The sequence below is a fragment of the Neoarius graeffei genome, chromosome 7 (genome assembly GCF_027579695.1).
Source record: "Neoarius graeffei isolate fNeoGra1 chromosome 7, fNeoGra1.pri, whole genome shotgun sequence".
Classification (NCBI taxonomy): domain Eukaryota; kingdom Metazoa; phylum Chordata; class Actinopteri; order Siluriformes; family Ariidae; genus Neoarius; species Neoarius graeffei.
Window position 1 is genome coordinate 68,738,070 of NC_083575.1, and position 25,499 is coordinate 68,763,568.

At 41.0% G+C, this 25,499-nt stretch overlaps 2 protein-coding genes across 8 annotated transcripts in view; one reads left to right on the forward strand and one right to left on the reverse strand.

Annotated features, from left to right (window-relative positions):
• Positions 1–5,458: 5,458 nt before the first annotated feature.
• On the forward strand, positions 5,459–11,877 carry hnrnph3 (heterogeneous nuclear ribonucleoprotein H3 (2H9)). Its single transcript, XM_060926312.1, has 10 exons — positions 5,459–5,567; positions 6,164–6,264; positions 6,371–6,526; positions 8,697–8,840; positions 9,265–9,403; positions 9,876–10,066; positions 10,702–10,913; positions 11,004–11,139; positions 11,261–11,317; positions 11,414–11,877. Exons 2-10 carry the CDS (start codon positions 6,177–6,179, stop codon positions 11,488–11,490), a joined length of 1,200 nt encoding a protein of 399 aa, XP_060782295.1. The 5' UTR covers positions 5,459–5,567; positions 6,164–6,176; the 3' UTR covers positions 11,491–11,877.
• A 2,705-nt stretch (positions 11,878–14,582) lies between these two features.
• Positions 14,583–25,499, reverse strand: part of rufy2 (RUN and FYVE domain containing 2) — an 85,378-nt gene continuing 74,461 nt past the window's right edge. For 6 of the 7 annotated variants that reach the window (XM_060926307.1, XM_060926306.1, XM_060926305.1 and 3 more), the window contains 4 exons: positions 24,551–24,645; positions 24,382–24,430; positions 19,005–19,085; positions 14,583–16,171 (listed from right to left, as the gene is read on the reverse strand). In XM_060926307.1, coding sequence (XP_060782290.1) covers positions 16,028–16,171; positions 19,005–19,085; positions 24,382–24,430; positions 24,551–24,645 — 369 coding nt within the window. In that variant the 3' untranslated portion in view covers positions 14,583–16,027. Of the gene's footprint in view, positions 16,172–19,004; positions 19,086–24,381; positions 24,431–24,550; positions 24,646–25,499 lie in introns of those variants that run through there. The other variant, XR_009655076.1, reaches the window with a different exon arrangement.

The following is a 25,499-nucleotide window of genomic DNA, read 5'->3' on the forward strand; positions in this document are numbered from 1 at the left end:
AGGCTGTTTATTATTAGTCTTAGATTATGGACAAATCCCTGCATATTAACTGTTAATACAGAAACTATAACATATTAGAACAAGCATATTAGTATTACGGTAACTTATCATTCATGTTACATATAGAATACATCTTCTGTTCAATCAGATTCAGAAAATCAGAATTGGAAAAAAATGAACATGTTACTAATAAATAATTATAAACTGTAATAAACTGTTGCCAATTTGTTTTGGTATAAGCCGAATAAAACACTTCAGGACGTGCTAGTATTGGAAAATAATCAATTTCAGGATGGTAGCAAGAATTTCGCTTTGCTCCGGGCCGCATCACGTCACTAATCGTTGATTATTTTCCTATAACACTATGCTCCAGCAGGCGGCACGGTGGTGTAGTGGTTAGCGCTGTCGCCTCACAGCAAGAAGGTCCTGGGTTCGAGCCCCGGGGCCGGCAAGGGCCTTTCTGTGTGGAGTTTGCATGTTCTCCCCGTGTCCGCGTGGGTTTCCTCCGGGTGCTCCGGTTTCCCCCACAGTCCAAAGACATGCAGGTTAGGTTAACTGGTGACTCTAAATTGAATGTGAGTGTGAATGGTTGTCTGTGTCTATGTGTCAGCCCTGTGATGACCTGGCGACTTGTCCAGGGTGTACCCCGCCTTTCGCCCGTAGTCAGCTGGGATAGGCTCCAGCTTGCCTGCGACCCTGTAGAAGGATAAAGCGGCTTGAGATAATGAGATGAGATGAGACAATGCTCCAGCATGATGGTGCACTTTTACACCGCTATCATTGAGTCCATCCTCACCTCCTCCATCACCGTCTGGTACACTGCTGCCACTGCCAGGGACGAGGGCAGACTGCAGGGCATCATTCGCTCTGCTGAGAGGACAATCGGCTGCAACCTTCCATCTCTTCAGGACCTGTACAAATCCAGGACATTGAAGAGAGCAGAAAGGATTGTGGCCAACCCCTTTCACCCTGGACACAAACTTTTTTTGAATTACTCCCCTCTGATACGAGGTTGCGGTCCATTAGAACCAAAACCTCATGCCATAAGGCCAGCTTTTTCCCCACTGCAGCTGGCCTCATCAATAAGGTCAGGGACCCCCACTGACTCTAACCTCACACTTTCAATCTGTGACATTAATGCACTTCGGCTCTGAACTGCCGTTTTGCACATTTCAAGGTCATGTCATACAAGTTCATTCTGTGAACTTTTATTGCACATTCCGGCACATGCTGCACAGCTTGGCTATTTATTTAACCCATTGCACATATTCTCTTCTTCTCACACATTCATGTCACGATTCTTCTTCATCTTCATCCTGTGATCTAAGGATTATTGCACATTCTGGGACATACTGTACAGTATGGACTTCAAAACAACCTATGCACATACCCCTTAAACAGGCACCATGGTGGTGTAGTTGTTAGCACTGTTGCCTCACACCAAGAAGGTTCTGGGTTTGAGCCCAGTGGCCGACGAGGGCATGTTCTCCCCGTGTCTTCGTGGGTTTCCTTCAGGTGCTCCGGTTTCCCCCACAGTCCAAAGACATGCAGTTAGGTTAACATGAGGCAGCCATGGCCTAAAGGTTGGGCTGAAATGCCCTTGAGCAAGGCACCTAACCCCTAACTGCTCCCCGGGTGCTGTAGCATAGCTGCCCGTTGCTCTGAGTATGTGTGTGTGTGTGCTCATTGCTCACTTGTGTGTGCATGTGTGTGTTCACTGCTTCAGATGGGTTAAATGCAGAGGAGGAATTTCACTGTGCTTGAATGTACATGTGATAAATAAAGACATGTTGTTCTTGTAAACATGCCCACTTTTCAAATTTGCATATTTTAGATTCAGGGTGGCATGGTGGTGTAGTGGTTAGCGCTGTTGCCTCACAGCAAGAAGGTTCTGGGTTCGAGCTCAGTGGCCGACGGGGGCCTTTCTGTGTAGAGTTTGTATATCCTCCCCATGTCTGCGTGGGTTTCCTCTGGGTGCTCCGGTTTCCCCCACAGTCCAAAGACATGCAAGTTAGGTTAACTGGTGACTCTAAATTGACCGTAGGTGTGAATGTGAGTGTGAATGGTTGTCTATGTGTCAGCCCTGTGATGACCTGGCGACTTGTCCAGGGTGTACCCCGCCTCTCGCCCATAGTCAGCTGGGATAGGCTCCAGCTTGCCTGTGACCCTGTAGGACAGGATAAGCAGCTACAGATAATGGATGGATGGAGATTGTGGGTGGCATGGTGGTGTAGTGGTTAGCACTGTCACCTTAGAGCAAGAAAGTTCTGGGTTTGAGTTCAGTGGCCAACGGAGACCTTTCTGTGTGGAGTTTGTATGTTCTCCCTGTGTCTGCGTGGGTTTCCTTTGGGTGCTCCGGTTTCCCCCACAGTCCAAAGACATGCAGGTTAGCCCCTTCGGACACAAGGACAAATGCTATGGAACTTCATGTGTACAATTGTACACATTATGTCCGAAGGGATTAAGCTAATTGGTGGCTCTAAATTGACCGTAGGTGTGAATGTGAGTATGAATGGTTGTTTGTCTCTATGTGTCAGTCTTGCGATAACCTGGCGACTTGTCCAGGGTGTACCCCGCCTCTCGCCCATAGTCAGCTGGAATAGGCTCCAGCTTGCCCACGACCCTGTAGGACAGGATAAGCGGCTACAGATAATGGACAGATGGGTTAAGCTAATTGGTGGCTCTAAATTGACTGTAGGTGTGAATGTGAGTGTGAATGGTTGTTTGTGTCTATGTGTCAGCCCTGCAATAACCTGGCGACTCTCACCCATAGTCAGCTGGGATAGGCTCCAGAACAAGATAAGCGGTTATGGATAATGGATGGATGGATGGATGGATGGATGGATGGAGCGGCATGGTGGTATAGTGGTTAGCACTGTCGCCTCACAGCAAGAAGGTCCTGGGTTCGGCCGGCGAGGGCCTTTCTGTGCGGAGTTCTCCCCGTGTCTGCCTGGGTTTCGTCCGGGTGCTCCGGTTTCCCCCACAGTCCAAAGACATGCAGGTTAGGCTGTATTCACATCATAGGTGTGAATGTGAATGGTTGTTTGTCTAAGTGTCAGCCCTGTGATAACCCGGCGACTTGTCCAGGGTGTACCCCGCCTCTCGCCTGTAGTCAGCTGGGATAGGCTCCAGCTTGCCTGCGACCCTGTAGAACAGGATAACACAACACCTTACACACAACACATACACCTCAAGTCTGTGCACCTTACCTTACCTTGCAATACTTCATTATGTGTAACACCACTCTACACTGCACACCTCTGGTCTTCTTATTAAAAGTCCAGTATGCAAAAATTACAAGTAGCATACAATGATGCCTTAAGAATTTTACTTAAGGTTCCCAGAGGAGGGAGTGCTAGCCAGATGTTTGTATCTGTAGGAGTTAGTACACTTCATGCACTTTTAAGAAACTTAATGTATAAGTTTGTACAACGCCTGGATGATTCTTCCAACAACATCATGGTGGCACTCTCAAATCCAACTGTGAGTAGCACAAGGTATACATCCAGGTTGAGAGCGCACTGGACAAAATGTTTGTATATATTTAAATTTTTATTTTTTGTTCTTTTTTGTGTGTTTTTGTCTGACTGCCATGGTTTGTTTTGATGTGTATTTGTACTGTTTTGTGTGGATTTGGACATGTGTCTGGTGAATAAACAGAATTGAATTGAATTTTATCTTATAATGTGACTCTCTCATGCAATAATTTATAATGTGACTGTCACTGTGCAATACTTTATATGTGCAATACCTCACTCCATGATGTGTAACACAACACATACACCTCAGACTGTGCACCTTACCCCCCCTTTTTTTTCCTCCCCTTCCTCTCTCTCTCTCTCTCTCTCTCTCTCTCCACGCTGTTTGCACTGTTATTGGAGATGCTTTAAATCTCATTGTACATGTGTATAGTGACAATAAAGGCATTCTATTCTATTCTATTGAGGTTTTTCACCCACGTGACCAAGTCATGTGATGCATCGTTTGGCTGCCATTTTGGACGTCACGGCTTGAATCAGTTTGAATGCGAGGAAGGCGACAAATGAAAAACATAAAAGAAAAAGGAGCGAGATGCAGAAAACACCTTCACTATCCAGCGACGTAGGGCATTTACAGGGCGAGCAGAGGGAGAGGTATTTGCAAAAATTGAGGTTAGCAGGCTTAGAGAACGACGTTTACCTGCTTCCACCAGGATTGTTCACTGACGTACGGAAGTACACGAAACCCTTGTCTTTACCTGACTTCGGCCCACATGATCTGTATACCTATGTCGTTAAAAACCCATCGCCATACACAGGTATTGATCTGAAAGCGTATAAGAGTTTGGATGCCTACAAATATTTTGTGTCAGGCTGGGTAACATCCCTACATCAGCGGGTCGTCCCTGGAGCCGGTGGTCGCCATCTTATTACAGCTAAGGTTTGTTCACATTTTCATTTACTTTCGGTCCTCAGGATAAACAAAATGTTATTAAATGTCATTGAAATAACTTCTTAGTCTGTTGAGACATGGCCCGTTATAAATTTGCTGTTACCAGGCAATGACCAAGAACTGTATTATTAGGGTCGGTGTCTGTGTTGTAGCAGTGTACTAGCAGCTAGCTGTTAGCACTAGCTAATGTCAACAACATAGTAGCTAGTATGTTACTGTAGCAATGTTTACGTTCAGTCATTTGGATGACTGTTAAAACCTTTCAGTCTCAAGTTTTTCCTTTACTGTATTTACTAGTTTACTGTAATTATGATCCGGCAGCTATTTACACCGGATCCAGTGTAAATAGCTGCTGGAGCGCGCTCCGGCTTGCTCCCCCTCAAATTAAGCAGCGCACTCCGGGAGCAAGCCGGAGCGCGCTGCTTAATTTGAGGGGGAGCAAGCCGGAGCGCGCTCCGGAACCTCGGCCGGAGCACTCCGGGAGCAAGCCGGAGCGCGCTGCTTAATTTGAGGGGGAGCAAGCCGGAGCGCGCTGCTTAATTTGAGGGGGAGCAAGCTGGAGCACGCTCCGGCAGCTATTTACACTGGATCTGGTGTAAATAGCTGCCGGATCATAATTACAGTAAACTAGTAAATACAGTAAAGGAAAAACTTGAGACTGAAAGGTTTTAACAGTCATCCAAATGACTGAACGTAAACATTGCTACAGTAACATACTAGCTACTATGTTGTTGACATTAGCTAGCTTGACCTTCAAAATGGCGGACACCGGGGCGTCACTTGACCCTGTGACGTCAGGTGAAATATCTCAATAAGCGGCTAGAGATAATAGATGGATGGATGGAAGGAATTTTTTTTATTCTATTTATATAACTACTTTTGCCTTTTTTTTATTCTTCTATCTTAACTGTTCAAGCACCAATCACCAAAGCAATTTCCTTGTATGTGAGAACGTACTTGGCAATAAACTTGGTTCTGATTCTGATTTTAGTCCTTACTTTGAGGTAAATGCTTCGAAACGGGGAATTATATCGAAGAGTCTGGCAACCCTGTTTACACGCTACCGTTGCTAACTGGTTGTTCACTACCTGTAGGGAAAGGACAGGTTTCAGACGGTGGAGAAATAAATATACCAGGTAATGTGCTTTATTGTATTAATTTAGGTCTACATATGAGAAAAACGTCGTGTGGGCTAATATTAGTTGTATTTATTGAAGTATTTGGTGTGCACTTTGGTCCAGTTCGCTAAGCTAGTAGCGGAAGCTAGCATAACGCTTGTCGGTTTGCTAGCCAGCTAATTAGCTCTGCGCACAGACAGGTACTGTTTATACACTTTATGATAAAACCCTAGACTTTAGCTCGCAAGTGGTGAATTTGAAAATTAACAGATAAATACTCAACTGTTTGTGAAAGCTTTGCTGGGCTACTTTGAATGGAAATGGTTGGCGTGAAAGTTTTTGGTGTGTAGGATGTTAGCTAGTCAAGTTAAACTAGCAAAGCTAGGTGAGACGAATGAGTGAGTTAACTCTGGTGTGATTTATAAGACTGAGGTTCAGTAATATGCCATTTAAAGTTAAAGCTAGGTGTCATATGAGCAACACATTTACTGCTTAATTCTGTTTATTAGTTCTTCATGATACAAAAGTCGAGCGAAGTTGTTGTCCTGGAGCCTTAAAATGAAGCTCAGCACTAACATTGTATGAGTTTGTTTCTCTTTGTCTGTTTATTACAGGTCGGATATAAACATGTCTCACAGTGATGAGGGATACGTGGTTCGGATCCGAGGCTTGCCCTGGTCATGTACCCAGGAGGAAGTGGCCTCGTTTTTTTCTGGTAAGCTCAGAAATCAATCAACACATACATACGTTTCACTTCTAGGAGCGTGTAATTGTGATGACCTTGTCTAACCTCTTCACCTGTCTTCTTTCCTGTCTTGCAGATTGTGATATTGTAGGGAAAGTGAATGGAGTGTGTTTCACCTTCTCCAAGGAAGGCAGGCCCAGTGGAGAGGCTTTCATCGAGCTAAAAACAGCAGAGGATTTTAAGAAAGCCCTCTCAAAAGATCGCAAATATATGGGTCATCGATATATTGAAGGTAATCGAGACACACCATTTCAAGCGTTTAAACTGGCCTTGAGGGCTCTGGAGTGGCGCAACAGAAAAGCATTCGCCCGAGAGAACAAAATGGGTCGTGCTCTGAGGGAGGGAGGCGGCATACTTTCTCTCCCTGAACAATCACAGTGAGACTGACTGGTGGTGGGGGTCTGTGAGCTCATGCACATAGGTGCACAGTGCTTTCTTCCGAGTGTGTTACGCCACCCCCTGTCCTTGCTTGAGCAGCGGTTTGAAAACTCTACTAGCTTCACGTGCTTTAGAGGAAGCGTGTGACAGCCTTCACCCTTCCTGGTTGGTAGCTGTCATGTGATACGGGAGAACTATGTGGTGGGCAGGAATTGGCCATGACTAAATTAGGGAGAAAATCCAGAGGAGAAACACAAACAAAAAAAACCATCTGTCCTGTTGTTTTGGATGAAATTGAAATGCACGTGTACACGGTAATCAGATAAGTGCCCAAAATCGCATTTGATCGATGTGTTTCCATGCAATTAAGTGTTCTGATAATCACTATGAGCTATTTGTTGTAGAATTTAAAAAGCAGTCACTATTTCACAAGTGCCATGTTCATTTTTTCTTTTTTTACATTAATGGCACTATTACTCATGATGCAGCTTTTCTGACTCCGCACGTTCAGTGAATAGCCTGATTTGGATGTGCATTCTAGGAAAATAATCAATCATCAGGCTGATGCAATGTCTCAAAGTGTTTTATTCCCCTAATACCAAAACAATTTGACAGGATTCAGTTTTTTTGTGCTAGTTAATTAACACCTTGTACCTTTTTATCAGTTTACAGTTACAAGGACCATATGCAAAACAAGTTCCTGTAATCACTTACCTTATAACAGCTATGAATAGTTATTTACTTATCAGCTTCCCCTTTTTTCTTCTATACTGAGGTTTTAAAAATTGCAGCCTATCGTGGTCTGTGGAGCGTACAAGTCCCTATGAGTTAGCTATACGAGTAACATATATTAGAATATGTGTATAGATGTGTAATATATGGAAACGAGTGTTTTACTGGGAAATACAACACTCATTTTTCATACTAACTACATCCGGGACATGGAGATCCAAAACCGAGACATAAATCTCTACGTCACTCATGAGGAAATCAGTGAATTGTTTTGATTAAATTTAGGTACTTTTTGTTCGTGAATGTCTGTACAATAAAAAGAACACACGTTGGCTTGGAGATATGAAGTTTATCTTCTCGTGTTGGAAAAACTCACCTTTTTCATACAAAATACATCAAGGATCTGAGTGACCTATTTCCTGATATTTCAGTCTGATGACGTCACTCCCGGTATTTTTTGCGCTGACTAGATGTGCGTAGTCAAAATGGTGAACCAATTCAAAATTAAAGTTCTTTTGATTACCTTGCATGGGGCTTTTTTTTTTTGTGTGTGTCCATATAATTTAAAGAACATTACGCAGTTGCACAAAGATATAAAGTTTATCTTCTCGTGTTGAAAATATTTTCACTTGTTCGCTTTGCTCACTCGTGAATATGTTCACCACTCGAAGATAAACTTAAGTTCATGCAACCGTGTAATATCCTCCCTTTCTCACGCGCGCATACATATATATTAAAAAAATATGAAATGGGAGCGAAAGGGAAGATATGACACGGTTGCATGAAGTTTATCTTAGTGGTGAACATCTTCACAAGTGAGCAAAGCAAAAAAAAACCAACCCCAAATTCTGAGAGATATTTCAATTATAATTCAACCCAACTAATTCTCCAAACTGATTGATCAGGTGAGTATTGATTAGGTTTTTTTTAAATAAAAATAGTACCTGCTAAAATTGAAATGACTGCCTGTGTGTATAATATTTTATGTAGTGTGTATACACACAGTGATTTGAATTTTAGCAGGTACTATTTTTATTTAAAAAAACTAATCAATACTCCCCTGATCAATCAGTTTGGAGAATTAGTTGGGTTGAATTATAATTGAAATATCTCTCAGAAATGTGGGTTTGGGTTTTTTTTGTGTTTTTTTTTTTTTTTTAAACCTGATGACTGACTAAATCCATTTTGCTGTTAGCACATTATTCAAGTGGTCATGTTAACTGCCCAAATCAGACTACGAATGGATTGTGCGTGCCTGTAAATGCAGTCACTGAGTGTATCACACTGTGCAGTGTTCAAGTCAAACCGCAGCGAGATGGACTGGGTGTTGAAACGCTGCGGCCCAACAGATTATGACAGCGGTAGCGGCTGCATGCTGAGGCTCAGAGGACTGCCTTTCGGCTGCAGCAAGGAGGAGATAGTTCAGTTCTTTTCAGGTATGCTTTCTAACCTAAATAGGTTTTATGGTGCTTTTTTGTTTGTTTTTTTTAGTTCTGTGATTTTGTGACTGTACTGTCTTCTACAAAATCAAAAATGGTTTTTGTTAACATAACTCATGCATAGTAAAGATCAACATGTATACCTTTTTTACTTTCCCAAATGTTGATCTTTAATTTGTGACTAACATAGTCTCACTAATTAACATACCATGAGTAAATGTCATATACACTTGACTGTTTTAATTTGTACAGAACTGTTAGTGAATATGTTGCTAAGGATTAGTTGTGTGATTTTAGGAATTTTTAAATTATATGGGATGATTTAAGGGACTAAATTTGGGGGGGACTTTCTTTTCTACACATGAGAATGTTGCTATTTAACATGTTCCCCTCTGTGGGGTTATTTGTCCTTGGGTTAAAGGGTTGAAAATCGTGCCAAATGGGATTACATTGCCGATGGACTACCAGGGGAGGAGCACAGGGGAAGCCTTCGTGCAGTTTGCCTCAAAGGAGATAGCAGAAAAAGCTCTGGGGAAACACAAGGAAAGAATAGGGCACAGGTGGGGCTGGCAAGACTGGGCTGGGTGATTAATTCTATCTGTAATGTGGGATTTGGGGTCATGCATCTTTATAGTTTAGAACAAGATGATGTTAATATAATGTTAAACTTGGCATGTTTCTCTCATATTGTAACATGGGTGGAAAATGATCTAAGGAGTAACCTATATGTGTAGCATTATCTTCTGTGTGTGTGGGGGGGGGAATTAAACTATTCAAAGGAGCCTTTTTAGGATTGACTTAAAGCTTTAAGGGCTGTTCATAGTAAAGTATTGGAGTGAGAGTAGCATTCAGCCCTTTGTCCCTTCCTCTGATCTTTTAAACATCCACTCATTTTTGTTTGCTGAGGTAATTAAATAAATCATGGGTTTTGGGACATTGACCCACTAAGGTCTCGTCATTTCTGTGAAACAAGTGCAACAGTTCATGGGTTTTTTTTTGTGTTGCTAATACTCTGCATTTCAACAAACTCAGGTACATAGAGATATTCAAAAGTAGTCGAAATGAAATCCGTGCATACTACGAGGTCCCAAGAAGGATGATGGGGCAGAGACCGAGCCCATACGACAGGCCAGTAATGGGCCGCGGGGGCTTCTTTGGTCCTGGGCCGGGAAGAGGAGGCGCTGTTCTGGACCAGATGCGCAGTGGAAGTAGTTACAGTGGTGGTACGTATTCAGTCAGAAATGGACTAAAAAGCGAAAATGAGCGAACTGAGATGTGAGACCTCTGTAATATCACAAATCCTTCCTTGACAAGCACACTGTATTCATCCATAGTTTAATGTCTTAAGTTCACAATGGAATTTTAGCATGCCTCAGACTAATTGATGTCTGCTAATTTGTTGTAAATTGGCTTGTGGTTGGTCTTTTTTGCCCCAAATGCAAACATGGACCCTCTGCCCCCAAAATATTTGATTAGATGACTTGTGTCTGAGGATATTTGGTCAAAGGTTCAATTCAGATTGGGTAGTCACTGGAGCACGATTTTCACATTGCCATGCTTTAAAATAAGTTATTAAATGCATTATTTCCACAGCAATAAGTGTTAAAATGGTCTTAATGCTTTTGTACTTATTCAGACTTGGTGTCATTTCTTCTTGATTTTAAAATTTTTGCAAACAAAGGAGTTGGTTTTAAATGGGGGGGGTGGGTGACCTTGTAACATGAGAGAGAGCCTTATTCATTCTTAACCTAGAGAGGAGCTAATAATGCTAAGGCCACAGTATAGCTAAACAATGCCCACTATGTTTTAGAGCTAATTTACATAACGCTTTGAAATGAAACTTGCTTCTGTTCTGCAGGATATGGTGGCTTTGACAATTACAATGGTTTTAACAACTACTGCTTCGGTAATGGAATGTTTGAAGAGCGTGCAAGGGGAGACCGAGGTGGAAGAGGAGGAGTGGGAGGTCATGGCTATGGTGGAGCAGATGCAGGCTCGGGCTTTCATAGCGGACACTTTGTGCACATGAGAGGCCTGCCGTTCCGTGCAACGGAGTCAGACATAGCCAATGTAAGACATGCCACAAGGTCCTTGTCACCTTCAGAAACCTCATGACTAACTTGGTGGTAAAAAAAAAAAAAAATGTCTCTCTTGTTCTAGTTCTTTGCACCACTGCGTCCAATCCGTGTGCACATTGACGTCGGACCCAACGGCAAATCCACAGGCGAGGCAGATGTAGAGTTTGGTACTCATGAAGATGCTGTATCGGCCATGTCGAAGGATAAGAATCACATGCGTATGTGCTTCCTGGTTTTGTTCATCATATCCACAATGTCCTGATTTTTCATATCAATATTACTGTTTCAAGGATGGTGCATTTATCTTATGGTTTTCCTTGTTATTTCAATCCCTCATAGAACACCGTTACATAGAGCTTTTCTTAAATTCAACCTCCAGTGGAGCATCTGAAATGGGTGAGTAATACGTTTTTAAATGCAGTGTCAAAATTATACTTTTCGAACAGGCATGTAATAATTTCCTTTATTCTGTTTAAAAAAATGGATAACCAGGTCGTGGAGGTGGCAGTTACTATGGCAACTCTGGGAGCATGGGCTCTCGAGGAAGCGGGCCAAGGGGCATGTACTGAAAACAAACAGTTTTACAAGAAATAATTTTCACCTGGATGTTGGAAGGTCTTTTGTTTTTTTTTGTATAGAGGCGTTTTCGCGTATTCATAGAAAATTTGAAGCTGAATATTTTCCAGTCAGAGTGGAGTTTAAAGTATAAATGAAGTATATAAATAAGTATATAGGTTGACCAGCTACTGTACATTTTGCTTAAATTTTATATCCGATTCTTCTGTTTGAGTTTTACTAGTGTTGCTTTATCTATGTAGCTCTGCAATCTCAGAGGACACTGTGATGGGCTGCCTTCTTTAAGATTTATATAAACCCCCCCCCCAGCAATGAACATTCTTTGGCTGTTAACTTTTTCTCCTTAACTAATTGCATTAAATGCAGAGATCTTGTTTGAATTATTGTTGTTCATTTAATCAGTTGCTGGCTGTTGCATTTAAAAAGTTCCAAAGTTAATGTTGGTTTCAAAATAAACTTTTGTTTTGTGTTTAGTCAGTCATTGCAAATATGTGAATCTGAGCGAGCGAGACATTTTAAGATTGCTCTTTGTAAAGATGTTAGGAAACTTTCACTTCTACCGTATTTTCTGGACTATAAGCCGCTACTTTTTTCCTAGGTTTTGAACCATGCGGCTTATACAAAGGTGCGGCTATTTTGTGGATTTTTCTTCCACCGCTAGGGGCGCTCTAACCGGAAGTAGAATCAAAAATAAGAGACGAAAAATCAATGCAAAGAAGAATTAGCAGATCTTTAGCAGATAGAACACGCACGACAAATTACTAACTGGTAATTATTTTCAAATCCAGCGAAGATGATTAAAGTGACTTGTGGTTTCAAACACAGGAGAAATGAAGGTAAATAAATACCGGTTATTTTCTCTTGGTTCTGTTCCGTTTTAATCAGCAAAGTTGCTGCCGTGTTAAAAGGCACTGTTCGGAACGAATCTGTTCAGGTACATACATTTACAGTACAAAATCGTTCTGTACATGCAGTAAATATCTAATTTTTCAACATAGATATCTGCGGCTTATAGCCCGGTGCGGCTTGTATATCTTTTTTTAAATTTTTTTTAAAAAAATAGAGCGGATGCGGCTTATATACAGGTACGCTCTATAGTCCAGAAAATACGGTAATCTGGTGTAAGAAATGGCTACAACACCTGTTACAAATGGCTGAAATTAAAGAATGTTTATATTATTTGGTAAATCATGAGGATCAGTGAGTGGAATCTTCTTTGAAATAGCAAATTAAAACATGAAATTTTCACAAGTCCTAAAAATGGATAAAGAACCCAATTAAACATGAGAAATAGACTTGATCACTTAAATATTATGAGTGGCAAAATTGTGTGACCCTCTAGGATTAGCAGTTAATTTGTAGGTGAAGTGTCAAGTGTTTTCAGTGAGTAACCGGTTTTATTTAAAGAACCGGAATTTGTTAAAGAGCGATAAGTTTCTGGAAGTGTAGCATGGCACAACTAAAGAAGATTTCTGAGGACCCCAGGAGGTGTGGTGTTGATGCTCATCATGCTGGAAAAGGTTCAAAACAATCTCTAGAGTTTGGATTTCAGCAATCTACAGTCTAAAGCCCTATTCGCACGGGATAAGTATTACCTGTGGACCTCTGGTAATTCGGAATAATTACAGAGAATGTCTGAGTTCTTAGTCCCGTGCAAATGCGCCATGTCCGTAATTTGCCAAGTAATAATTCCGCCGCGAATTACCTACTGTGTTTCGGCAAAACACAGACGTCCAGTGGTAATACAAGTCCCGTGTGAATGCGCAGGTCTGTGTTTGTAATTATTAAACGCACGTCTCTTGTACTTTTCTGGAGTGAATAATGGAGGATACGGGCGAAATTTGATAAACAGCATTTCAGGGGCAAGTGGTACTAGGCCTATCCCGTATTTGAACCAGATACAGCTCCAAGAAGAAAGCACGAAGAATCTTCAACTGGATGGCTTGTGTGACACATCCGGTCATAATGTCTGTAAATTCAGTGAATTACAGACTTTTGCTTATCCCGTCCGAATGCGCCACACAATAACATAGAGGTGCAGGGGTAATTGCGAATTACCAGAGGTCCATAGGTAATACTTATCCCGTGCGAATAGGGTAAAAGATGGAGAAAATTCAAGATCACAGTTACCTTCTCCAGGAGTGGTCAAGCAACAGAGATCACTCCAAGAGCAAGGCGTGTAATAGTCCACGAGGTCACAAAGGAACCCAGGGTAACTTCTAAGCAACTAAAGGCCTCCCTCACATTGGCTGTTAGTTTGCTAAAGATCATGTGGACAAGCTAGAAGGCTATGGGAAATTTTATTTTTTTTAATGGACAGATGAGACCAAAATAGAACATTGTAATTTAATTGCGAAGCATTATATTTGGAGAAAGGAAAACGTTGCATTCCAGCATAAGAACTTTATTCCATCTGTGAAACATGGTGATGGTAGTATCGTGGTTTGAGCCTGTTTTGCTGCATCTGCAGCAGAAGAGTTTGCAATCAATGTTTTTTAAAATTATTCCAGCAAATTCTACAGGACATCTGTCTGAACAAACTCTCAAGATAAAGTGGGTCATGCAGCAAGACAATGACCCTAAACACCCAAGTCATTCTACCAAAGAATGTTTAAAGAACGTTTTTGAAACGGCCAAGTCGAAGTCCTGACCTGAGCAGTTCATGTGAGGAAACCCACCAACATCCCAGAGTTGAAGCTGTTCTGTATAGGGGAATGGGCTAAAATTCCTCCAAGCTGCTGTGGAAAACTGAACAGTTACCAGAAACCTTTAGTTCACTTATTGCTGCACAAGGGGGTCACACCAGATACTGAAAGCAAAGGTTTGCATACATTTATCACTTACTGATATGTAATATTGGAGAGTTTACCTTAATAAATGACCAAGCATAATATTTTTTTGTTTCATTGGATTTTACTTCTAGGATTTGTGTGAAAATCCAATGTTGTTTTACATCACTTATGCAGAAATATAGAAAATTCTAAAGGGTTCACAAACTTTCAAACACCACAGTGTGTGTACACTTCATGTCAAAGTAATGATGGATGTCATTTCTCTTTACTTAGTTGAGCAGTTCTTGACAATGTAGAATAAGGCTATTTATTTTTTAGTGTTTGATCTCAAATATTAAGGCAAGAAATTGTACTAATTAACTTTTGACAAGGCACATCTGTTAATTGAAAAGCATTCCAGGTGACCACCTCATGAAGCTGGTTAAGATAATGCCAATAGTGTGCAAAGCATCGAGGTAAACACTGGATACTTTGAAGAATCTAAAATATGAAACCCTTTTTGAACACTGTTTTGTTAACCATATAATTCTGTACATGTTCCAGATGTTATTTCATAGTTTTGATGCCTTCAGTATTGTTCTACAATATAGAAGAGAGTCAAAATACAGAAAAACCTATGAATGAGTAGGTGTCTCCAAACTTTTGACGGGTACTCAAAAAAATTATATATAAATAAAATGTATTAGTGTATTTAAAGGGATATTCTGGGTATTTAGGCAGATCCTGCACTGTAGCAATGATTTAAAAATAAATGCATGCAGTAGGCAACTTCACATTTGCTGTAAACATATTTTACATACTAACTAGTATTAAATCTCAAAATTCTGAATGATAAACTTGCAAATACAGTCAAATATCTTAAATAAATCATGCATAAAATACTACTGCTATGTTTTAGGTATCTAATTTTAACTAAATATAAAAAATAATAGGAATGAGCACAGAAACTGTAAGTATATACTTTAGTGATGAAAGAAATGTATGCAGTTCCATACAACTTGATACTTGAAAATATCATTTTGACAACTGTTTCCATAACAGTCTACATTTAAACTCATTACGATGAACAATAATAAACATTCAAGGCAAGTAGCAGTCTATATCTGCATTTTATGAAACGTGTCTTGGCATCTAAGTACAGCCTGTAATGTACTATAGTGTGGAATAATACTTTGTTCAGGACGTCGCGAGTGCTATTTCATGGATCCGTCCCAATCAATCTTGAGCAGCATTGAAACCATTAGTGCCTTATTGAGAAAGGGGGGGGGGGAAAGGCCCATTTGAGAGGCACACTTTCATTTTAATACAAAATAAACTTAAATAAAATCCCCACCATATTTCCATAATACAGCTTTTCATTATTAACACTATACAAAGAATGTACTATTCACCCTGCGTTCATTCAAACAGAGACTGGAATGTCATTCATCTGTTTGGGAGTGTTAGTAACTTTAGTGCTGCTCAGTTGTAGTGCTGAAGGCAACTGACAATTTTTTTTTTTACAAGGACCTGAACCAGTATGTTCACCATACCCATGTCCTTCATCTGGCACTTAACCAACAGCTACCTCACTTCCACGTTGTCCGCAGGGAGAACTGCTGTGCGATATGTAAACTTCAAAACACTGGGAAACAGCCATTTTGGTCACTTGTGTTATAGCTTGACACACTGCAGGAAATCACGGCACTCGAGTTAAAGCCAAAGTCAGCCGCTTGGGCAGCGCACACTGGTGTACATCTTACGTGGCATTGGAGGAGCAGCGCTGGAGGAGTAGAGCATGGCACGTATCACACACTCGCACAGGCTTCGGGGAAGCAGGGAGGGGTAACTCGTTATCTGAGCAAGCATTGCAAAAGATTTCTCCACAGTTCCTACAGTGATGCTGTGAAAAGAGGGGAGAAAGAGCGTAATGAGGAGAACGGCGCAAACAGCAGCGACGCCTTTCACTAGAGCTGTAGGACATTCTTTAAAGGTGCTGACTGCAAAGTCATTTGAAATTTTCAAACTTTTTTTTTTTTTAAATTGGGCATGGCATTTTCCTATGTCTCGCAAGAACAAAATCATGCAGATGAGATGCGATCATTTGAATATATTGAGAGTCGCTTTTCTCCATTTTGGGACCGTTTTCCTACTTCTTGAGGTAAACAATATTAGTAATTAGCATAACTATGGAACTGCGTCACACCAAGATGACACACAGAAAACACTGTGACAAATAAAAATCTTTTATACCAGCAGACTGCGTTACATCCAAAAGCTGAAACATGAAGGCATCACAGATCCATATAATTTACCCACAAATGTATTTGTTATGCCCATAGCGCTCTTATGCTCGCTGTGTGTGTGCGTTCACAGATTCAGTTGGATTAAATGCAGAGGAGGAATTTTGCTGTGCTTGAGTGTATACGTGACAAAAATAAAGGCTGCTTCTTCTTAATTTACCCTCAAATGTACAGTATTTATTCCACTTGAAAAGTGTATGATAAACCAACTACCGGATTTGGGACACTACGACATCTGGAACTATTTCGGATTTGGGACTTCTAAATGAACCGGAGATGTTAAAGGCAGACAAAAGTACAGATGCCTACCAATATCTCGAAGCAGGTTTCATGCATGTGAAATTCCTGAAAAAGAAAAATACCCTATTATGACAAAGGTAAGCTAAATGTGGACTTCTAATCGTAATAAACACGCCAGGGCCCAGATCTAACATATTTTATGGCGTTTAGCAGAGTCTACATTATCAGTACATAACAAACATGCTGCTAGTTGAGCCAAGCATTAGGTCTAATAAAATATATCGCATCCAAAACCCACATCCAGAAGACAACCCCGTGCCGAATGAATATCCGAGTGGTATAATATAGGAGTTGTGGACGAGCTGATGAGAGACAGGTGTGCTGGCTGCAGCACAGGGAAAGTTCAGGGAAAACCAGGGAATGGGGTGAAAGATCATATCAGGACCAAAGGATATGATGCAAAACGCCTGCGTCCACCTGCAGTTGGTTGCCACCCAACCGATCTCGGGTCACAGCATGCGTCTTTCTGCCATCTGACCTGGGCATTAGTGGTTTTACCACAAGTGAAATAGCTGGTGGTCTAAACAGAGTACGCTCGTAATCTAGAAGCCGCTGCTCACTTTAGATATATTCAGAAGATTGCTGTGTGCAATGGAATCAACCCCTACAGTCTGGGAAAGAAGGATTTGTCATACGATCTCGAAAACTACCCTTCAGTCGAGTTCCCCGACATCTCGAACCATCTGGTGTTGCAGACGTCCTTCTACACCGCAAAACAGATGAAAGCGTGGAAGAGTATGGAGGCTTACAACTTTTTTGTAGGTGGCTGGGTGAAGGACCTCGGTATCAAGTCGCTGCCGAATGAATCCTGTATTGGTTTTGCCCGTGAATTTTTTTTTTTAAGCTTTTCGTTCGTGCCTTTACAACGAAGCGCTGCAAGTTGAAGTGTAAAGAAATAACAGTTGGCTTGATTCTCACTTGTGTTGGCTCTCATCTTTCAGGTAAATCATTCACAAAGATCATCAGAAACCCCTTTAAAGACCTGGATCTTAGTTAAACAAGACGGAGAAGTGGTCACGGCGCATTGTAACTGTATGGCTGGGTAAGAATTTTGTCACGACCCTCATGCATATGGACTTTGTGAGGAGTAAACAAAGAAACAGCTGGGGACTTCAGCGCTTTGCGACAAAAAAAAAAAAAAAATTCCGTAAAATGACACACAGCAAGAAAAATACTTAGAAAACACTAAGGACATAGCTGAGACGGACATACAAACCTTTCACCAAGTGATCACTGCAAACTCGAGCGGGCTTCGACTCAGCTCCCTTCAATTTCAGTGAGAGGTTCAAAAGCCACCTTTCTCGATGTCTTTTTGTGAAATCCTGTGTTCGTTCACCCTTTTTTTTTAGTAGTTCACGGGAAACCCTGAAGAAACTTATCAGTTTCACGGTTTGATCAACTTGAACAACCTAAAAAAACCGCAAGTGTAAGTCATTTTTCATGCGAGCAATACACCTCCCTTGTACAAATGTACAAGCTAAGCGCTATCTCGAATGATTTAGTTATCTGGCCAGAAAAATGGCGTCATTTAACCCTGCTCCGTTTTGCAGTTGCACTCACTAGGCCTGCTTTCCTTTTCTTTTTCGCTGGCTTTTAGCCGGTGGGAGAGGAGTCCACCGTGTTTGCCCATGCCGACTTGTTTGGGTTAAAAGTAGGTCAAACACGCCCCACTGTGGTCATGTGATATTGCTGCTCACTTGCTTCGGCAATTTTCAGAATCGTAAAATGCGGGATGCATTTTATCTTGGCAAAACAGTGACGCATAGGATACACGCTGTGTGCAGCATTGCAACATTTCAAAACTCCAACAGCTATAGAAATAGAACATTTTGCCCAGAATTCAACTTTGCAGTCAAAACCTTTAAAGTATGATGGAAAATGTGTGTCCAAGATCATTTACTAAAACTGACACCTTAAAAGTAATTTAATTCTTAGAGCAATAAACAGACCAAAGTTGCAAAATAATGTATGAATACATTAGTCACTCTTCAAAGTTCACTACAATTTTAAAATACATTTTATTAAAATCATTTTTAGGAAGTCTTTTATTTTCAGAGTACAACACATTTTTTTCAGAATGTGAAGAGAACATAGAGTAAAAAGAGCAGGTGAGTTGTGGTTTGTGGCTCTGACCTTTCTCCTGGAGATGGAGAACTCTTTCTCACAAAGTTTGCAGTGTGTGGCATCTTTATCCTTAAGCCATACCTGCCCACCCTAAAATTACAACCAGCATATAATATAGCCAATCTGCATTAATTACAGCTATAATTAGTAGTGCATCAATCCCATTTTCAATATTTTCTGATATCAGGGCTCTGGGCATTGACTAATGATACTAATGAACATTTGAAACATGCATGCATATTTATAGTCAGGTTCATAAGTATTCGCACAGCGACACAATTGTCAAAAATCTTGCCCTTGCACCACCACCAAAATGGATTTGAAATGAAACAAGTCAAGACGTTACTGAAGTGTAGACTTTCAGCTTTAATTCAAGATGTTTAAACAAAAATATTAACCATTTAGGAATTAGCCATTTTTACATAGTTCCTACATTTTTCTCTTTTTTCCCCCCATGACAAATTAAGGAGATAAAAAGTCTGGAGTTGATTCTAAGGGCGTATTCACACCTACGTTGTTTGGTCCGGACCAAACGAACCAAATTTCCCTTGGTCCGGACCTTTTGGGTTGGTCTGAATACAAACCACCGAACTCTGGTCCGGACCAAACAAGCGGACTGAGACCGAGCTGCAAGGTCGGACTCGGTCCGGACCAAAGGAACCCTGGTGCGGACCTTTTGGAGGTGTGAAAGCAGACCGGACCTAATCCGACAGTTTTGCTTTTTTGTACCTCGGGAGCTTCCGTCGTTTGTCGAGCATTATGGGAAACAGAGTCTTGACACTCCACTGCAAAGTGCAAACACTGTTTCGGTTGTCAAGGGAACCTTACAAGAGTCATTCAGTCATTCAGACCAGTGGTAGGCTAGACTACAGAGTACAAAAAATGAGTAGAGGGCAAACGTGGGCAGAGGAAGAAACGCGTACCCTTGTGGATATATGGGCAGATGTCCACATATCTGAGCTTTTGGAGAGAACACACAAAAATGCAGACGTGTTTGCTGTATTCAGTGAGAAAATGAAGAAGGGGTTCACGCGCTCCCCAGAACAATGTCGGCTAAAAGTGAAGAAACTCCGTCAGACCTACATTAAAATCAGGGACATTCTTTCAAAAAGTGGCGGTACTAGCGACGCAAAAAAGAAATTCATCTATTGCGTGAAGAGCCAGAACTGTCACATCATGATGTGCGCTCATCAGCGCTATCCTCCGTGACTACTTTTGAACTTAACGCTTTGTGCGTGTGTCGTCTCTGACCAATAGCTGAACGACCTCAGGGCGCGTGGCTTTGTTGACAGATTTTGGTCCGCTTACTAAAATGTACAGTGTGAAAGCGAACCGCACCAAAATGAAAAAAAAACAAAAAAACATTTGGTTCGGACCAAAGCAAGTGAACTATCGAACTATCCTGGTCTGAATACACCCTAAGTGTTGAATTTGTATTTGGTAGTTGTTCATGGGAGCTCTCAATATGTGGTCCAAAAGAGGTGTTAATGCAATTGAAGGAGGTTCTCAAAAACAAACAAACACAAAAAAGCCCTCCACACCCCAGACCTATCAGAGAGATATCAGAAACTTTAGGAATGGCAAGATCAACAATTTGGTACATTATTAAAAACAAGGAATGCACTGATGAGCTGAGTAACACCAAAAGACCTGAAGACCACAGAAGACAACTAAAAGTGGACAATCGTAGAATTCTCTCTCGGTGAAGAAAAATCCCTTCACATCATCTTGTCAAATCAAGAACTCTCGAGGATGTAGGCCTACCATTGTAGACAATGATCGTCAATCATGATGTTTTGATGAAGGTAAATATAGGAGGGTTTACCTCAAGATGCAAACTACTGGTAACCCTCAAGAACAGAAAGGCCAGATTAGACTTTGCTAGAAAGCCTGTTCATTTCTGAAACAAGATTCTTTGGATAGATTAAACAAAGATTAACCTGTACCAGAATGTTTGGGGGGAGGGGGGGTGTTGGAGAAGGAAAGGAAGGACTTATGATCCAAAGCATACCACATCATCTATCAAACATGGAGGACATGGGCATGTATGGCTGCCAATGGAACCAGGTCACTGGTGTTTAATGGTAGTGTGCCTGCTGATAGAAGTAGCAGGATGAATTCTGAAAGTATCTCGAGCTGTACACTTTCTGCTCAGGCTCAATCCAATGCTGCTCAACTGATAGGACAGCACTTCAGAGTACAGATGGATAATAGCCCAAAAGATACCATGAAAGCAACTCAGGAGCTTCTTAACTCTTTACCCCTTAAAGCAGTTGCTACAGCCACCCTTGTACATGTATATACTGTTCAACCTTAGAATATCTTTACAAGAAAAAGTCTAAAGACAAGGTTTTGACAAGGTTTTAGACAAGGCGTCATATGTCGTCATTATGGGATATACACGGGGTCATCATATGTCGTCATTAAGGGGTAAAGAGTTCAGGCAAAACAATGCAATGCTCTTAAACAGCCGAGTCAGTCAACCAAATTGAGCATGCTTTTCACTCACTGAAGAAAATACTGAAGGCAGAAAGACACAAACAAGCAGCAGCTGAAGGCTGGTGCAGCAAACACCTGGCAAATCATCTCAAGGGAGGAAGCTCAGCATTTGGTGATATCCATGGGTTCCAGACTTCAGGCGGTCACGCAAATTATTTGCATCCAAGTATTAAAATAGGTACCCTATGGGTACATGTGGCTACTGCTTATAAATAAAATTGTTTTCTGATACCATGTCCATACAGTAAATATAGTACATATATTTACTCTATAAGGCAGTAGCCACAAAAATGAAGCGTAATCTAAAAATGAACAATAATAAATAAATAAAACCACAGAAGTAAAATATACCAAGTGTCTGTACTTTATATTATTTTACTCTTACCTCTTACAGTTTTCGAAACCGAAACCTCCGAACCGAGGCTGGCATACACACGCCGTCACCATGACCGAAACTCTTATTTCCCGGAAAAGGCCCGGCGCTAGAGCTTAGTGGTCTCAATACTCTTTTCGACAACTTCCTGTAACAACTCAGAAGTGTGTCACATCTACATCACACATGGGACCACTGGCTGAAGGCGGCGAGGAAAGGGGGACAACCTGGAGTAGGTTTTAAAATAGGAATGCACTTTCCCTTGGTAATAAGCATAAACATGTCTGAAAGCGATTTCTTTAGTCTAATCCATTTATTTTGAATGGTGAACTGAATTGTATACACTCACCGGCCATTTTAATAGGAACACCTATATGCGCATGTGCAGTGCGCTTATTGTTACACTCATTCTTACAACACGATGACATAGTGGCTACAAAAACGATGCTTATACTTATAATTTGTCCAATTACTTTTGAGCCTGTGAAAATGAAGGGATTATGTAAAAAAATGGCTATAATTCCTAAATTGTAATGGAATATTTTTATTAAGCCCTTTGAATTAAAGCCGAATGTCTACACTTCAAATCACCTGAATATTGAATTATTAATTTCAAGTCAGGTATGGTGGTATACAGAGGCAAAACTAAAACTGTCCAAATACTTATGCACCTGGTTGTATACTTAATTTAAATTATATTTTAAAACTTATTCTGTATTATGTAAACTGTAAATTATGGTAATATTTAATTGTCATCAGTGTGACACATTGTGTCTTGATCATTATTTATTGATTAATCTACTGTACGTGTTACTGATGTGTCCAAAAAGTCAGAAACCAATGGGAGTTAAAGTACATATACACAAGTTTGTATTTATTAATAGTGGATGAAAGGGTGGATTTAGTGCTTCTTGGTACACTCCTTGGTTCCTGACTTTTCAGACACCCTGTATATCCAGCACACTAGACAGACAACATCCATCATCTGTAGCCGCTTATCCTGTTCTACAGGGTCGCAGGTAAGCTGGAGCCTATCCCAGCTGACTATGGGCGAGAGGTGGGGTACACAAGTCGCCAGGTTATTGCAAGGCTGATACAGAGACAACCATTCACACTCACACCTACGGTCAATTTAGAGCTACCAATTAGCCTAACCTGCATGTCTTTGGACTGTGGGGGAAACCGGAGCACCCGGACAAAACCCACATGGACACGGGGAGAACATGCAAACTCCACACAGAAAGGCCCTCGCTGGCCGCTGGGCTCGAACCCAGGACCTTCTTGCTGTGAGGCGACAGCGCTAACCACTACACCACCGTGCCGCCGACAGACAACATATTACATACATTTGGTAAAGTTGTTATATGGTCTGCCTTAAATGATCTTGGGTATACAAAATAAGGCAAAAACATTACTTGGCAGAAACAAAATGTAACTAACATATTCCAAGAAAACATGCATCTCATTGTATAGTGGGTAAAATGGAGGATAGTTATTGAGACAAAATGAAGCATATGAGGGTACTTCAAAAAAGTTCTCAGCCTCACCCAGAAACAAGGGGCGTAACTCCTATTTTAGGGTATACTGTAACTGTATACTATAAAGCCTTGCATCACCATCCACAAAAACTCAAATGAAAGAAGCAATCAAAGAAAAAAAAAAAGGAGAGGAAAGCTTCGAGCTGGCGTGTTTGTTGCTCCAGGATAACGCGCCCGCTCATACAGCACAGGTGGCAGTGGCAGAAGCAGCCAAATGTGGCTTTGAACTGCTGCCCCATGCACCTTACTCACCCGACCTGGTACCATCTGATTTCTATGTTTCCCAAACTCAAATCCCACTTGCATGGTCGCCATTTTCAGAATGATTATGAAGTCATCCATGCTGTTGAGAAGGATCAAGATGTGACCTTCTTCCACAAGGGGATTGTGAAGCTTAAACATCGGTGGACCAAGTTAAAGGAGACCATGTAGAAAAATGATGCAAGAACAATCTTTCGCCTGTGACATTTTCTGGTTGAGGCCGAGAACTTTTTGAAGTACCCTCGTACATTATAATTTGGACAGACAAAATGACCTCCACTGATGAGGTAGAAATACTCAGAACTTAAAATGCCCTAATAACATAATATTCTTCATAATCCTGAGCACATAATATTAACTAAATATAGAAAAAGCCAGGGATCAGTTGACATGGGAGTGACACATTTTACGTGACGTTCTTGTGAACAAAGATGACGTCCATCTTGGACGTTCTAGTGCTAAAACAATTTTTGTCTTATGTACACTGATCTAGATCATGTTAGTCATCACCTTTAGGGCATGAAATGTGTCAAACTGGAAAATATGTGAATGTGCTCCGATGTCAGTCCAGAGTTTCAGGCTGATATCAGCTTCAGTTCCTATTCTCAGTATCAGATCGGTGCATCACGAGTTAAAGTTAAAGCTTGTGCTTCATAATCAATCAAATCATACTGAATTCGATCAGAAAAGTCAAAATATTTGTTGAAGCACATACCTGAAGTGCTTTATTGGCCTCCTTTATGTCCTCAATTTTCAGTTTTGACCTAACATGAAACAAAATAGGATATGCAATATGGATTACGGGGATTTTCTCTTGTGAACACAACAAAGCTGAAGTGTAAACAGTAAATCCAGTTTTAAATAATGTGATTATGGGAACTCACTCGCTAAGTTTGCAGCCCAGCTCTTCTAGTGCCTTTTCTTGCTCTTCACAAATCCCCTTCAGCTGTGTGTTCTCATCCTGCAATCTGTGAAACTCCTAAAACAGCATAATAATTTACACTCCATTAGCATCAGCATGAGACATGGTTTCATAAACAGAGTTATGAGCATAAAATATTCTTCACAAAAGTAATACTGTTCATATTAATGCATACTACATACAGTAGTGCTTGAAAGTTTGTGAACCCTTTAGATTTTTCTATATTTCTGAATAAATATGACCTAAAACATCAGATTTTCACACAAGTCCTAAAAGTAGATAAAGAGAACCCAGTTATACAAATGAGACAAAAATATTATACTTGGTCATTTATTTATTGAGGAAAATGAACCAATATTACATATCTGTGAGTGGCAAAAGTATGTGAACCTCTAGGATTAGCAGTTAATTTGAAGGTGAAATTAGAGTCCGGTGTTTGTCATCCCATTGATTGAAAATCAGGTGTGAGTGGGCACCCTGTTTTATCTAAAGAACAGGGATCTATCAAAGTCTGATCTTCATAATACATGTTTGTGGAAGTGTATCATGGCACGAACGAAGATTTCTGGGGACCTGGGGGGGAGTGTTGATGCTCATCAGGCTGGAAAAGGTTACAAAACCATCTCGAAAGAGTTTGGACTCCACCAATCCACAGTCAGACAGATTGTGTACAAATGGAGGAAATTCAAGACCATTGTTACCCTCCCCAGGAGTGGTTGACCAACAAAGATCACTCCAAGAGCAAGGTCACAAAGGACCCCAGGGTAACTTCTAAGCAACTGAAGGCCTCTCTCACATTAGCTAATGTTAATGTTCATGAGTCCACCATCAGGAGAACACTGAACAACAATGGTGTGCATGGCAGGGTTGCAAGGAGAAAGCCACTGCTCTCCAAAAAGAACATTGCTGCT